Source organism: Phaenicophaeus curvirostris, chromosome Z (assembly GCF_032191515.1).
Source record: "Phaenicophaeus curvirostris isolate KB17595 chromosome Z, BPBGC_Pcur_1.0, whole genome shotgun sequence".
In the NCBI taxonomy this organism is placed as follows: domain Eukaryota; kingdom Metazoa; phylum Chordata; class Aves; order Cuculiformes; family Cuculidae; genus Phaenicophaeus; species Phaenicophaeus curvirostris.
Window position 1 is genome coordinate 36,946,322 of NC_091431.1, and position 15,704 is coordinate 36,962,025.

Consider the following 15,704-nt stretch of genomic DNA (forward strand, 5'->3'; position numbering starts at 1 on the left):
ACTAGGCAAGTGTATTGATCAGCCAAGTATTTATAAAGTGCCTCCTTTTATCCCCATATCCCTCTCTTTTCCCACACTTGTTCCTCTCCAAGTCATCTAGATCTCTCCCTTTCCCTGCATTTGGGTTCTCCCCTGAATATCCAATAGTGAGTCCTGCACAATCGCAAAGTGATTTTCTGCTGGATCCCATAATGCCTCTTATACCCCAAAGAAATAACACCCCTCAGTCCAGAGGGTGCTGTGGTCTTATTGTGTCCAGGTGTAAAACCCAACAGTTGTGCTGATGTTGTCTTGGGACAGGGTATCTTTTCCTCTGAGCCCTGAATTTGAGTTCCCACCTGCTAGACTGCCCGTGTGCTCCTCTCAGCTTGCAGAGATGGGCGTTTCATGGGCTGATGGCTCCTCTGATATGCCTGAGGATAGCCAGGGTGAGGTATTATTTGGGTTTCCCCCACCTGCTATTGTCTCTCCTTTTTTGAACATGTAGGTGAGCTTTTATCAGGTAACCCAGCAGAAAGCATTGGTAATATTGAGGTAAATATGGCAACCACTTGATCTCGTGTCATCCAGTTGTTTTACAATTGTGTTCATCAGGTATGATGTATTCGTGGTATACACTTGCTGCTTGCTGAGTCTTCGTGATCATGTTCTCCCTTATGCCCCTGCAATTGTTTTCCATGGGGACTTGCTCCACAATTTTCCTGGGGATCAATGTAAGAACAATTGGTTTGTCTTCTGGATCATCCTTCTGGCCTCTTTGGCCGGTTTTTAAGATCTCTAGACTCTTTGCAGCTCACTAAATACTGCGGTTATTTCATATGTAGTTCTTCATAATTACGTGGTTTTGAGATTTAAGATGAATGAAAATTCTGGTTTTGTGCAGTAAGTTGAGGGGATAAGTATTTTTTTTTTTTTACCAGTAAGTATAACAAGAATTAAACAAACCTGAACTCTGCTGTGTTGTATTGTTGAAAGGAACTAGCAGCAGAAGAAAAAGGTCATCTCTACGCTGACCTTCTGTGACTTTCAGATTAAAGAAAGTAAGGGAGTGTGTTTGCTGAGAGATGTACTAAGTAGCCAAAATCAGGTCTTTAATTATCACATATTTGTCTTGAAATTCTTAGGTTTAGAGTGCATAGATTGGGAATGCTTCTAATGTGTTTGAAATGTTTAGGTATGCAAACTCCTATTATTACTGATTCTTGGTTCATCACCAAGATTAAGAGTTTTTGAGGTTTTGTTCAATTGATTATTAACCAGGAATAATCAAATATTGATTATTAACCAGGAATAATCAAATATTGATTCCTTTCATAGTTTGAAGCAGCTGGAACAAGACGCTATAAACCTAGAGAAGGAATCTCAACAAGCAAATGTAAAGATCAAAGAAATAAATATCCAAAAAGCAAGACTTGTTAGTGAATTAATGCATGTTGTAAAGGTATGTATTTTTAACTTGGCATGTGTTTGGGTATTGTGAAAAGTCCAATTCTTGTAACTTAAGTAGGAGGTACGTAACACTATTACGTGTTACTGTAAACATTTACAAGCTAACTTGCTTCAAGGTAAGCATCTTTTGATGTCTTTATGAACTTGAACTTGTTCATCTATTGTTCATCCTATTTGTACATTATTTACATAAGTTTATTTAGTTTCTTGGTGAGTGAAGTCTAACAGTCCATAATGTGATTCAGGAAGTATAGGAATGAACCAGGCATGAACTGTGTAACCATTTCAGCCTGTACATTTTCAGAATACTGCATGATTCTGTGAACTATTCCTTCCACCCTAGTTCATTATCTCCTTTTTATTATTTTTATTGAAAAGAGTAGTTACTAGTCATGTGAAAAATTGGCCTGAAGCTGAAGCAAGAACACATTTCAGTGTTAATCACTGAAAAGAGCATATATGCTTACCTTTGAAGTGAGTTTGATTTCAATACATTCCAGTTGCTGGTGTTTATATAATAAATAAAGAAATAAATATTCCAAATGGATGGGCTGTTTCTGTTTGTTTTAGTAGTTGTGGATGGCAACAATTGGAGTTTTCAGAGATCATCTTTCCATCATTTAGCCAAAATAGTTTTGAAAATGCCAAAGAATGGCAGAAGACATCTGCCATATTAAAAAGGTTGCTTAGGCTGTAGATTTGTTAACAGAGCTTAGAGAACTTGTGCAGATAATACCAGTACCAAAAAGTAACTCTTTTTGAAACTTACCCAAATATTTTGTATTTAAAACAGGAATTTCTAGAATATTATTTTTGGTTTTGTATTTGAAGCCCATTTCCTAGTATGTAAGTGTGTTGCTGCTGTAAAGTGCAGCTGAACTTGTTTACTGAGTGCTGTATGACCTGTCTGAGGGAGTGTCTTAGTATTTCTTTCACGCACTGCCAAATACACATACTGTGTATTTCCTGGTATATCAGGAGTGCAGAGGAGGTAGGGTGATATTTGTCTGAAATAGTTACTGATTACAAAAGGGATTTATTTCAGCTTAATTTTCACTTCGTGTGCTGTAGGAAATATATGCTGTTACATACTGAAGAGAAGAAAAATGTTCTGATACAAGAAAGATGTTTCATTATCTGTTTTCTCAAAATTCTTGAAATCCATACATTTATATTCATCCCCAAACCAAACTTTATGAATGCTTCTAAGTTTATTAGAGCCTTTGTACTCTCTCTCTTTATATATGTACATATATATAAGTATATATATATTTATGTATATGTATATATATTTATGTATATGCATATATAAAAATATATGAAAATATGCACCTATGTTTATATATTTTCATATGTTTACATTTATATATAACAAATGACTATATTATTTTTATCTATTTAAATTTATATATACATGTATATATAAATATATAAATGTGTGTGTTTTCATATGTATCTGTATATATGTTTATATATATTTATATGTATGTGTATTTTCATGTATATATTTATGTATATGTGTATATGAAAATACATGCACATATACTAGCTGTAGGCTATTAAAGTGATAAAAAGTTAGGTAGTCACAGGTATCAGGCATACTTACTTCTGCCAATGAAGGAAATGTAAAACGTGTGGGGTTTTTGTGTCTTTGCATCATGACAATATATTTTACCTTTTTAAGAGTTCTGTGGCTTGTGTACAACAGTCAACTAGAGTGACAGGCTGCAGGTACGTTTACACAAATACACAAGGCAGAATGTACCTGGCACTTACCTAATCCATGTCAGTACTTTACAACCAGTTGACAGAAACAGCTTTGTTGCACTGTTCCAGATTCTGGCGCTGCATTTGTTTGTAGTTCTTTTTACTGTTGTCTTTGAATAATCTTAACTTTTTCCATTTTTCATTTCCTTTACCTGTGACTTATTTTTCAGGTTCCTTCTCTGTTAATTTATCTTAAACTGTTTAAGTGGATTGGAAACAAATAAACTTATTCCTATGTCCAAGTTACATTTAGGCATTTTGTGTTGAAATGACAAATAGGGAAGATCTCAGACCCTGGCCCGCTCTTGTAGTCAGAAGCTAAGACTCTCAAAACTTCATCCTGCAGGTCCCCTAAGTCTGCAGTTCGAACCTTGTCTGCCCTTTAATTAAGACAGGGGATTCCTTCGTACTTACATGCTGATCGCAAAAAAAAAAAAAATTTATAAACCAGTGTTCTCGGTGCCCCAGAATTCAAGATTTGGAGCTACCCTTCACACAGTCAAGAATATATTGCTGATGATGAAGCCTCTAGACTATTCCTGAGGCTTAATCATTTAAAGAAGGAACCATTTTAATGTCAAAGATGTCAAACCAGGCCTGTTATGAAACTTCCAATGTACGGTCTCCTTCTGTTGTCATATACAGTTCCAGTTAAGACATGAGACATTAGAGTCACTTTGTATAGGGTCAGTCATCTGGTATGGTCAGTGAGAGAGGTATACATCTTATGTGCTTATTTTTTGACCTTTTTCATTTCTCCATGTGACTTGTGAAATCCGTCAAAATCCACCTGTTGTATTCTGTCTCTGACAAAGAATTGAGATAGCTTTGTCTTTTGTCACATTTCACATGTGAGTATGTGGTATAAGGAAAGAGAATATGTTCGGTGTAAAATAGTTTTGTTACAAGTGATAGATATGTGCTTAAAGATTAAAAGAACATAGGGGCCACATATCTTGAAGAACTTGGGTCACCAGTAAGTTACCTTTCTTTTTCATTGAATTTGGCAGACAGCCATGTTGAAGAGCTGAACACTGTGGGATTGTATGATTGTATGCTATGCCTAAAAAATGGTTTCTGAAGTGTGACAGTGATTTTAAGTTTTGAGTCTCTTGTGGTGAAAAAAACACAACCATTTTCTGCTTTCCTATTTAGAATTGCATTTCACTGAACATCCACAAAGCAGATCTGGTTCTTCAGAGCACTTACATGGCTGCTGATAAGAAGAAACTAGAATTGGAGTATAAAGAAACAACTGCACAGCTGAAGGCTGCAGAGGTAACCATTTCTATGAATACTGGGATATCTGCTATGAAAACATTTGTGGAAGCCTTATGGTGTAGAAAACGATGTTTCTGTGTCTTTGTTTATAAATTATTATTAGTGCTGGTAAACATTTAGCCTTGATTTCTGTAGTTTGAGTGTAGTCTCTTCATTTAAGGCTGAATTGGAGCTTTGCCTTCCTCAGAACTAGGCTTCTGTGAAAATGTGCTGAACATGCATCATGTCCTGTGTCTTTTTATTATAATGCATAGCGTGTATAAAAAGGCTAGCTGTTATTTGGAAGTGGGTTTTATTCCAAATAGCTCCAACCTACATGGAAGATGCAAGCTCAAGATGAACCAGGAAGTACTGTATCAGGGTAAAGCAGAGCTGGTTTACCTTTCGTAGCTGATTTTCTTATAGTGTAATTAAATGTCTTTTTTGGGGGACAGAAAGGAGCATAAGTCCTAGTACTGATTATATTAGGAAGCTACTCTGTACACAGGTAAAAAGACAGTTTCTGAGGAATTAGTTCTGCAAACAAGTACTCATAAGAGCAGAGAATGCTGTGGTATCTCATGGATTGATGCATAGAGGGCAGTTTTTGTATTTGTGTAGTGTTACAATCTTTCGGTGTACTGGGGGAAAAAAACCTGCCAAAGTACAGGATAGTAAGTTTTTTCTTCATCTTGCGAGGGTCAAGTTAACTATAAACCTATGCTAATTCAATTTGATCCACAAAAAAAATGGATGTTAAATTGGAAAGCAATTCAACACATAAGTGGTAAGTGGTTTTTGGATGCACATGCACTTGCAAAGGGATGACCTTGGCATATATTTAGAAAAACACATGAGTTTATGTAGGTATTATCACTTGCAGGAAAAGTAGGAAGAGGAAAAAATCCTAAGAGCAAGAAGTAACTTGAAGTTAGAGACAAGTCCAGCATCTTACTTGCATTCCACTGTTGCATCAGTTCTCTCATGTGACGCAGCTGTTTTAAAAAACTTTATAAAAACTATACATTTCCAAACTTGAAATAATTAAATGCTGTCACCAAATATGTGGTTAAGCAAATTCATGAGAAAACATTGGTCGCTGGTAGTTTTCTTTAACCAGCTTCTTATTTTGCAGAAGACTAGTTGCTGTACTGATGAGCACAACTGAATACAAATTACTTGTGCATACAGAACGTTAATTTTCTTCTGCTGTTTGATAGCTACCTTTCAGGAGGCTTTGATTGCACCCCACACTAGTACAGAACTTCCCTGAAGCACCCAGACAAAGCTGTTTCTATGTTGGTTCTCATGCTGTTGGCTGAAACAAATGTAAAGCTCTGTCTAGCCTATGATTTTTCATGGTAGCATCTCCATTCAAAACAGTAATTCTTCTAAATCAAGTTACCTTTTATGCAGATGGTTTTATTGATCTGCCTTCAGGAAATCAACAGGAACCTCCACATTGCCATGCACTTCTGAACACATAGGAAGGAGAAGGAATCAAAGCTTGTATATTTAGCATGTGGCAATGATAATCAGCTGGCAAAGCTAAATGAAAATTGAGACTTTGTTGGTAAACTGTCAGCCCATCTATTCAAGTACATGTTTCATAACCACATCAAATGTCTATTGCTTCCCAGACGTTCTTTTGGATGCTGAGGTTTTCCTCTGCCTAAACATTTGTTTTCTTTTTCACACTATGAAGAATTTTTCTTGTTTCAGAGTTTGGTCAGGTGTATTCAATGTTGAATGTATTCCAGATTCTCAGTGACTAGAGATCAGCTCAAAATGTCGTTACATGCAGCTCTGCAGGGTCTCAGCTGGCAGCTTTATATACCATTGAGAGCTGAGGTTCCCCACTTCACATAATTCAGAATTAACTTTGGCTCTGGAAATGGTCAAACACATAAGTATAAAATTGATGTTTCTTATATATAAAAAAGAGTGAATGTGTTGCCTTTCACTGGATCTCTTTGCCTTCATTATCATAAGGTCAAGCACATTTCAGATTAAGCCATCTGGCTATTAGATTTCTGGGATCCAAGATATGTCTGGTTTTAATTTAGAACGTTCTGAAATATTCCTAAAAAATGTTTATTGAAGGTACTACAGGGCATATGCAGATATATAATGGAACATAAGTGTTGTGACATACAATTTTAGTTGTGCTAATTCAGTATGACATAAGTTCTTGGCTATAACCAAAAGGAGGGACATTTTCTGTTTATTGCTTTTTTTATCAGTATAGCTCCAATGCCAGTCCTTGCCTGCATGTAACTTCTCCTTTGGTCTCTTGCAGTAGATTTTATGAAGCGGGGGGAATCTAAAAATGGTCTCTTTTTTAGCTTTCTGAAAACATCAGCTCACAGAGTATGGAAAAATGTCTTTGCAGTGTGTTTGTAAAGATTGTGAAATGCTTACTTCTAATGCCAAACCTATTTCTTAGTGCTTGATGGAGGGAAGGAAAACCAGGATTCTTGAGTCGGTATATGCTGTAGAGAACAGCAGCCCTAATTCTTTAGTGAGTGTGGGGGCTCCTGATGATTACTTATGATTGTTATCTCTTATTGCTGTGTCTGTTGTATTTAGTAAACAAAGATTAATATAATTGCCAGAAAGTAATTAGAATTAATAATTACGGTGTTTCAAAGATGTGGAATAAACTTTTATCTAACTATATAATATTCAAGTGAACACTTAGAAATTTTTATGCCACTAGAGTCCTACACTTAACTAAAGTACACAACAATACAAATGGGGCAGATAGTTATCCAAAGTGTAAAAGTGTAACTTACTCAGCTGTCAGAAGAATGTTCTGAAGCAAGATATTGTGCATATGGATGCCTTTGAAAAAATAACTTGGATTAAAAGTTCCAATTTCTTGTTCTGTACTCCTTTTCACTTCTAAGGAGATGGTAGGTCCTAGCTACCAGCAGTTGAGCACTCACCTGAGCTGAGAGACTGTAGAAAGCAGTTATTCCCACGTACTGCCAGCTCAGCATTTGGAAGACCCAGGCCTGTGGTACTGACGATGTGCACAGAGATAAGTGAATAAGATTGCTAGGGACAGGGGGAAGAGTTACAGAAGGCTCTCCGTTTTTTTTTTCCCTTAATACTGCTTGTTTGAGGTAATCTTTAGCTTGGTGTTTATGAAGGTGTCGTATTAATGTATCAGGAGTGAGCCTGGAAGTTGAACTCCAGTACCTGAGAGATGGTGTGCTGGCAAGGACCACCAGTATGTTACCACAGAGCGAGTGGGGGTGAGTACTTCTGGTGATGGAAAGGATGAAACTGGCACTGGAGGATTAGCTATTCCAAGGACCTGTTAATTGGGAATGAACACTATTCCCTTTATGAGGGCTGAAGGTTTGCCAGTCCAGCTGAAATGCATTTACACTAATGCATGCAGCATGGGCAATAAGCAGGAGGAGTTGGAAGCTGAGACTACAATGTCATTGCCATCATGGAAATGGGATGGGATGACTCCTATAACTGGAGTGCAGCTATGTTGGGGTATAAAATCTTTAGGGGGGACAGGAAGGGTAGGAGAGGAGGTGGGGTAGCCCTCTGTTGAGTGCCTGTGGGTAAAAATCAGAGGACTTTAGTTACCAAATGTCAGCTGGAAGTACAATACAGCAGAAAGGAAGCAGTCTAGGAAGTTCATGGAGTGTGTGGAAGACAACTTCCTTATACAACTGGTGAGTGAGCTGACAAGGGAAGGTGCCCTCCTGGACCTGCTGTTTGAGAAGGCCTTGTGGGGGATGTGAGGGTTGGAGGATGCCTGGGGCAAAGCGATCATGGAATGATAGAGTTTTCAAATCTATGTGAGGTGAGGATGGGGTTAGCAGAACAGTCACATTAAACTTCCAGAGGGCAGACTTTGGACTGTTCAGAAGGCTGGATGATAAAGTCCCATGGGAGACAGTCCTTAAGGGCAAGGGAGCTCAAGAGGGCTGGGTGCTCTTTGAGAAGGAAATCCTAGCAGCTCAGGAGCAAGCTGTCCCCATGTTCTGGAAAAGGAGCCAATGGGGGAAAAAAACAGCTTGCTTGAGTAGGGAGATCTTGAGAGACATCAAAAAGAAGAGGAATGTCTATGAACTTTGGAAGAAGGGACAGGTGTCTTGGATGGACTACAGGGAGGAAGTGAGATGGTGCAGAGGAAAAATCAGGAGGGCTAAGGCCCAACGAGAACTCAGACTGGCCAAATTGATGAAAGATAAGAAAAAATCTTTCTATAAATACATTAACAATAAAAGGAGGACTAGAGAGAATATTCAGTCCTTATTGGATGCAGATGGAACAACTGTGACAAAGGATGAGGACAAGGCTGAGGTACTTAATGCCATCTTTGCCTCAGTCTTTAAAGTAAGGGAAGTTGTTCCGTCTGTGTACACACCCAGGAGTTAGAGGAGCAGAACGAGGCTACCATGATCCAAGAGGAAGCGGTTAGAGACTTGCTTGCCCAGCTAGACACCCACAAGTCTATGGGGCTGGATGGGATCCACCCAAGAGTACTGATGGAGCTGGCCGATGTGCTTGCCAAAGCCCTTTCCATCAACTTCCAACAGTCCTGGCTGACTGGAGAAGTTCCACTTGACTGGAGGTTGGCTGACGTGGTTCCCATCTACAGGGAGGGTCGGAGGGAGGACCCAGGAAACTGCAGGCCTGTCAGTCTGACCTCAGTGCCAGGGAAAGTCATGGAACAGGTGATCTTGGGTGCTGTCATGAAGCACATGCAAGAGAACTGGGTGATCAGGCCCAGTCAACATGGGTTCACAAAAGGCAGGTCTTGCCAAACTAACCTTATTACCTTCTATGACAGAGTGGCTCGACTGCTGGATGAGGGAAAGGCTGTGGATGTATCTTCTTGGACTTCAGTAAAGCCTTTGACAGAGTGTCTCACAGCATTCTGCTTCGGAAACTGTCAGCCTCTGGCCTGGACAGGCGCACACTCTCCTGGGTGGAAAACTAGTTGGCTGGCCAGGCCCAAGGAGTGGTGGTAAATGGAGGTAGCTGCAGGTGGAGGCCAGTTACAAGTGGTGTCCCCAGGGCTCAATGCTGGGTCCAGCCCTGTTCAATGTCTTTATCAATGTCTTGGATGAGGGGATCGAATGCACCCTAAGTAAGTTTGCGGATGGCACTAAGCTGAGTGGAAGTGTAGATCTGCTGGAGGGTAGGGAGGGGCTTCAGAGGGATCTGAACAGGCTGGACTACTGAGCCGAGACCAATGGCATGAGATTTAAGAAGGCCTAATGCCGAGTCTTGCACTTGGGGCACAAGAACCCCGTGCAGTGCCACAGACTAGGAGAAGAGTGGCTAGAAAGCTACCTGGAGAAGGACCTGTGGGTGTTGGTTGACAGCCGACTGAACATGAGCCAGCAGTGTGCCCAGGTGGCCAAGGAGGCCTATGGCATCTTGGCTTGGATCAGAAATGGCATGGCCAGCAGTTCAGGGAGGTTATTCTCCTTCTGTACTCGGCACTGGTGAGACCATTCCTCGAATACTGTGTTCAGTTCTGGGCCCCTCACCACAAAAAGATGTTGAGGCTCTAGAGTGTGCCCAGAGAAGAGCAACGAAACTGGTGAACGGTCTGGAGAACAGGCCTTACGAGGAGCAGCTGAGGGAATTGAGGTTGTTTAGACTTGAGAAGAGGAGGCTGAGGGGTGTTCTTATTGCTCTCTACAACTGCCTGAAAGGGGGTTGTGGAGAGGATGGTGGTAGCCTCTTCTTCCAAATGACAGGGGACAGGACAAGCGGCGGTGGCCTCAAGCTGCACCAGAGGAGGTTCAGGCTTGACATCAGGAAAATCTTTTTCGTGGAAAGGGTCATTTGGCACTGGAACAGGCTGCCCAGGGAGGTATTTGATTCACCTTCCCTGGAAGTGTTTAAAAGGCGGATGCATGAGGTGCTGAAGGGCATGGCTTAGTGATTGATGGGAATGGTTGGACTCGATGATCCAGGGGGTCTTTTCCAACCTAGTGATTCTGTGTTTTGTGTATTGTATTTTATTTAATTGCTGTTGTGGTAACATTGCATTATAAAATTCACAGGGCTGGGTTGGCCGCTTACCTAGTAAGTTCCAAAGAGTTTAACCTTAAGACCACTCTTCAAAACCAGAAATTGTACTTGCTTTTCACTTTTCAGTACTGGTATGTTTCCTTTTTGTATGTTGGTGGTTGTATTACTAAGGTAAAATACGAAAGCATCAAAGGAAATACTTGTGTGATTATGGTGTTTGCTTTGTAAAATTTCAGGGAAAATACAATTCTGTGTATATCATGTCCACCATGTTCTACTAAGCAGGTAAGTGCGGTTAAATGGGAAGTAATGAAAAATAACGCTCATAGTAATTGAGGTTGGGCTTACAAGGGAATTTACTGTAAAATAGTATGTTTTGATGCGTATATTGAATCTGCGTGTACCCTTGTCTAGTTGAGAGAAAATAAGTTTAACTATATTGCACGAACATCCTTTTAATCAGTTTATCTTGGCATTTATTGACTTTGAGCAGAGACAGAGAATGAACCCTGTGTGTTGAAACACGGATTTTTTTATCTTTAAGCAGTGTGATTTCAGCTACATTCTTTGATTCAGATGTTGTTTGTATGCCATTGTGCTAGTATCGCCTTTGGAAAATTACAGTAACATTTTAAAAATGTGTATTTTGGTATTTTTAATGTATTTTCTAACAGCAATTGTTCCACGATCTGGACGATAGGAAGCGAGTTCTTACAGAGAACTGCAAGGAATTGCTGAACAAAGCTCGACAGGTCTGCAATCTGAGTCCAGATGAACATATCCCAAAAGAATTTCAAACTGTATGTACAAAAAAACTCTGTGTATCTCTTAACTGCTGAATCATGTTCACCATTCTAACTTGTCCAGCAAAATATATTATATATTTTTTATTAGAAGGCTACTAGTTAAGGATCATGTGTACTTGTTAGTGTTAACTCCTGTGTTGTCACTTACTCATTTAAAGCACCTGTAAATAGTGCTGGCATATCCTCTGACTTCATTATGTGAAGGGGACAGAAAATTTGATCTGAAATTTCAATTAAAATCCATAGTCTTTTGGCTCTAGAAGTAATTAGAGGACATATGTTTCTAGTTTCTCGCTCTAATGGAGCAACAGAAAAGAACTGAAATCTGGGCCTGCCTACTTACCTAGAGGTTTCCCCAGCCTCTGGAAGTATTTGCATGGCTTAACTAACATAGCCTCTGGCTTATAACAAGTCTGTGAGCATCTGTAGCTGCACAAGGTAGGCAACTAAGGAGCAATTAATTGTGTGTTGTTGTTATGTAGTAGTACTTCTAGCATTCTTTCTCTGTCCATAATAATTTGTGAGGGAATTTTACTGTATTGAGTTTTGAATGTGTAATGTACCCATTAAGAGTAATAGAATATTCTAGGGCTTATTCTGTTTCTTTTTAGCAAACTTGAGTCCTTCATTAGCATTGCTGTGTAGCACATGCATCCTTTCTCTCACAGGCTTTTCAGGCTCTTCCGAACACATTGGAGGAGATTGATGCTTTTCTGAATGAAGAGAAAAGCAAAGCCTCCTGTCTCACAGGTCTGACTGCTTCGGTATGTTCACTGCTTTCCCTCCACTCTCCCATCCTCCCCCTCCACCCGTTTTGGACTTACTTCCCACTCTGTACTAGATCTCTTGGTATAACAAACTAGACAGCCGGAACAATGTGCTGTAAATGCCAGATTCAGCATCTATTAGAATTTTGAGTAGGTTCTTCCAAAAGAACAGTGTGTTCTGTGCCTTTTTAAAAAGAAAAAAAAAGTTGCAGTAACATGAAATAAGGAATGCTTTACAGTTTCTTTGCTTTAAAGCTAAAAGTGTCTTGTTCAGTATGCAGTGCAATAATCTGTATAATTGTGTTTGAACAGAGTCAGTGCAGTGTGATATTTTTACAGTCAAGGCTAGAACTGGCAAGCATTTTGTTGACTGCTTCTGTTTTATTCTGGTAGGTTGTTGAAGAATACAATAAGCAGTCACAAGAAATACAGCAGTTGACGGAATATCTCGAGGAAAAGAAAAATGAATTGGAAAACTATAAGCAAAACATTTCACAGGTAATAGCTGAAATTGTCACTTCTGTATCAGTATGTCCTTATTTGAATAGAGTGTATGTACAGAAAAAAGGGTAACTTTCCAAGTTGTTTTGAGTGTAAGCTGAAATGTTAGTTTCTGTAATTCGGTGTCTTTTAAATTAAGAATCAGTTATTAAAATTATTTTACACAGATATGCTTATTTCTAGGTCAAAGACAAGTGGCTAAATCCCTTGAAAGAGATGATTGAGAAAATTAATGAGAAGTTCAGTAACTTCTTTAGTTCTATGCAGTGTGTTGGTGAAGTTGATCTTCATGTGGAGAATGAGGTATGATTTATTTTTCATATGGAAGAATAACATATTTTGGAAAATATGGAAAAATGTCAAGTGTTCATTTGGATTATAGGAAGGGTGTTCTTTAAAAAAAAACCAAACTTTTACGGATGAACACACTCTTTTCTTGCTAGAACTGACTTTCCAATCTGATGAAGGGAAAATTAGTCTTTGTCTAGGTCTTCAATTCACTGGCTTTTGGAAGCTTCTTGCAACTCACAGGGCTCAGTTGGAAGCATTGTATTTACTTTAGCTGTTACTTGGATGTATTAAGTTAGAAATATAATTGTACGCTTTTAGCTAATTTGTCATATTGGTAGTTGTTAAATCTTCTGTTATCAAGAGTTGCGTTAATTTGGTTATACATGTAGTTTCTACTCAAGTCTGCTGGCATTTTATCTATTACAGAAGTGGCAATCATTTGGCCCAGCCTGTTATGCCCTCAGTAGCGTTTATAGGCAGGGTTTAAATCTTGAGAGTTTAAAGCATCAGTAACAGTACCTTGGGGAGAAATAGTCAGTGCAGTGGGCTGTAAAGTAATTGGGTATTTTGTTTTAAGTTAATATCTGTAATGTTTTTTAAACTTATATGTAATGCCTGGACTCCACAATAGTGAAAGTTGCCTTTTTTTCTGTTGTAAATTACTTGGGCGGCTTTTCTTAAAATATTTGTAGACGTAATTATGTTGGGGGCAGAATAGTGACTGACAGGGCTCTTTATATGAACTGCATCAAAATATTTACACAGGAACTAGTATTATGAAACAGTAGTACATTAAGACATGGACTTTTCAGTTCTTTTGATAGTTACCTACGGAGTCAGATCTATATTACATAGACGCTATCTTTTATCCAAGAGTGCATTGGGAGAGAGTACACAAAAGAACAGTAATGCAGTTTAAAAGCAAAGTGAGTCTGAATTGTTTTTTCACTATCTTTGGAAGGCCTTGCTTGTCTCTTGCAAAGATGTCACAAATAGTTTAAGAGATCAGCTAGTGGGACTGTGCCATGACTAAAACGTTTTCCTCAGGGGATCAACACCTATAATGCAGAGAGGTGGATAATCTGTTCTAGAGCTTGGATTCCTTGCCCTTTTCTGCAGAGGACTCTTTTGCCCTCAGCTGTAAATACAAGAAAGATGCTTGAGGCAGAATTATTTTTGTTACAAATATTCCTGTGACACTGAAGTTCAAACCTCTGTTAGCCTACCAAGCAGGAACCTTGAAAACTGATTATGTCCTTAGTGATACTACCCACTGTGTGAAATACTTCACTAGGTTCTTCCTGGACATCCTAGCCGAAACCTTAGTGAATGAATTTCCTTAATAGCACTTGCTCAGTTCTGCACAGGGAGTGTTGACCACCATTCTTGACGAGTCCTGGAATATCTGTTAGTTATGTGAACTCACGTTCCCAGTAGTCTGTCAAAAGAGGCCTGACTTTACAGTGCCATTGTGGCCTGTGCTGAAGGGTGGATCTTTTTTTACTGGAGATTTTGCCAACCTGTGCCTTGTAGACTGGTCTGAGCCTAGTTTCAGTGTGTGCCAATGCATCTGAAATACTGTGGGCCTAGGAGCCTTAGGTCCTGTTTTTTATTTCTCTTTACATGAAGTCATCTAACAGGGAAAATATTGAGAGTGAGAAAGGTGACCTGTCTTCAAAATTGGGAAAAAGTGGACACCTTGCAACCATGAATTTGTAACTGTCAGGTCACATTTATTCTCTCCATATGCATTTGCCTCAGCCGTAAGAGTACACAGTTCCATGTTTCTGTAATACTGGTACACCAGAAGCACCAGAGGTTTGCGATTTTATGAAGTAACTATTGGTATAAGACCTTACACTTAGCAGTCCTGAGGGTGTTTGTCTGCCTGCAGATGTGGTAAAACACCAGGAGAAACACCAAAGTTGTTCTGATTTAACAGATCAGCTGATCTCAGAGGATCTAATAGATCCTCTCCAGTGTTAGTTGATGTCTGATATGTATGTTTTACTCATCCCAAAGCAAGACCTGAAGGGTGCGAAGAAGCTGAAATTTGTTCCTATAGACTTGAAGTTCCTTAAGGCAGTTTTAAGACTTTGAGATGGTATGGCTTATTTACTGGCTTCTAGACCTTGTTCTTCATAAACGCTAACCCTACAATGGAACTCTGTTCTGCCAGGTGACTTGGATTTATACACCTTTTGACTGTGGCATGTGGCAACCTAAACCAAACTGGGATGCGACATTTTCTATGGAATGGGCTCCTCATTGTCCCTTTGCTGCAGATATCTTTTCTGAAACCAGAAATATTCTGCAATTAACCATCTGGTTATTGGCTTTTATAGGATGAGTATGACAAGTATGGGATTCGCATTAGAGTCAAATTCCACAGTACAAGTAAACTCCATGAACTGACTCCGTATCATCAGAGTGGAGGTGAGAAAAGTGTTTCCACTATGTTGTACCTGATGGCTCTCCAGGAACTCAACAGATGTCCTTTCAGAGTTGTAGATGAAATAAATCAGGTGAGGGTCAGGTGCAGTATATAACCTCTTACTGTACAGATGCTTATGACACAGTGCATGGAACAGACTTCGGTTTTGGAGATTGTTGGGTTTTTTGGGTTTTTTTAGGGCATGGATCCAATGAATGAGAGAAGAGTTTTTGAACTGGTTGTGAAAACTGCATGTAATCAAAGCACATCGCAGTACTTCTTCGTTACACCAAAGGTGCGTAGCAGAAAATGAAATTAAAGGTTTAATGTGTCAGATAGCTGAGTTTTGTGTAACATTCCTATAAACACTGTATAAATTATGTCTCTTTCATGTAAGAACTTTACATTAAA

General features: G+C 39.2%; 1 protein-coding gene across 1 annotated transcript in view; it reads left to right on the forward strand.

Moving 5' to 3' along the window:
• Positions 1–15,704, forward strand: part of SMC5 (structural maintenance of chromosomes 5) — a 48,312-nt gene that overhangs the window by 28,832 nt on the left and 3,776 nt on the right. Inside the window, exons 16-23 of the mRNA XM_069880816.1 lie at positions 1,318–1,441; positions 4,372–4,494; positions 11,169–11,294; positions 11,969–12,064; positions 12,461–12,565; positions 12,752–12,871; positions 15,205–15,384; positions 15,493–15,588. Of these exons, the coding sequence (XP_069736917.1) occupies positions 1,318–1,441; positions 4,372–4,494; positions 11,169–11,294; positions 11,969–12,064; positions 12,461–12,565; positions 12,752–12,871; positions 15,205–15,384; positions 15,493–15,588 (970 nt within the window). The remainder of the gene's footprint in view (positions 1–1,317; positions 1,442–4,371; positions 4,495–11,168; positions 11,295–11,968; positions 12,065–12,460; positions 12,566–12,751; positions 12,872–15,204; positions 15,385–15,492; positions 15,589–15,704) is intronic.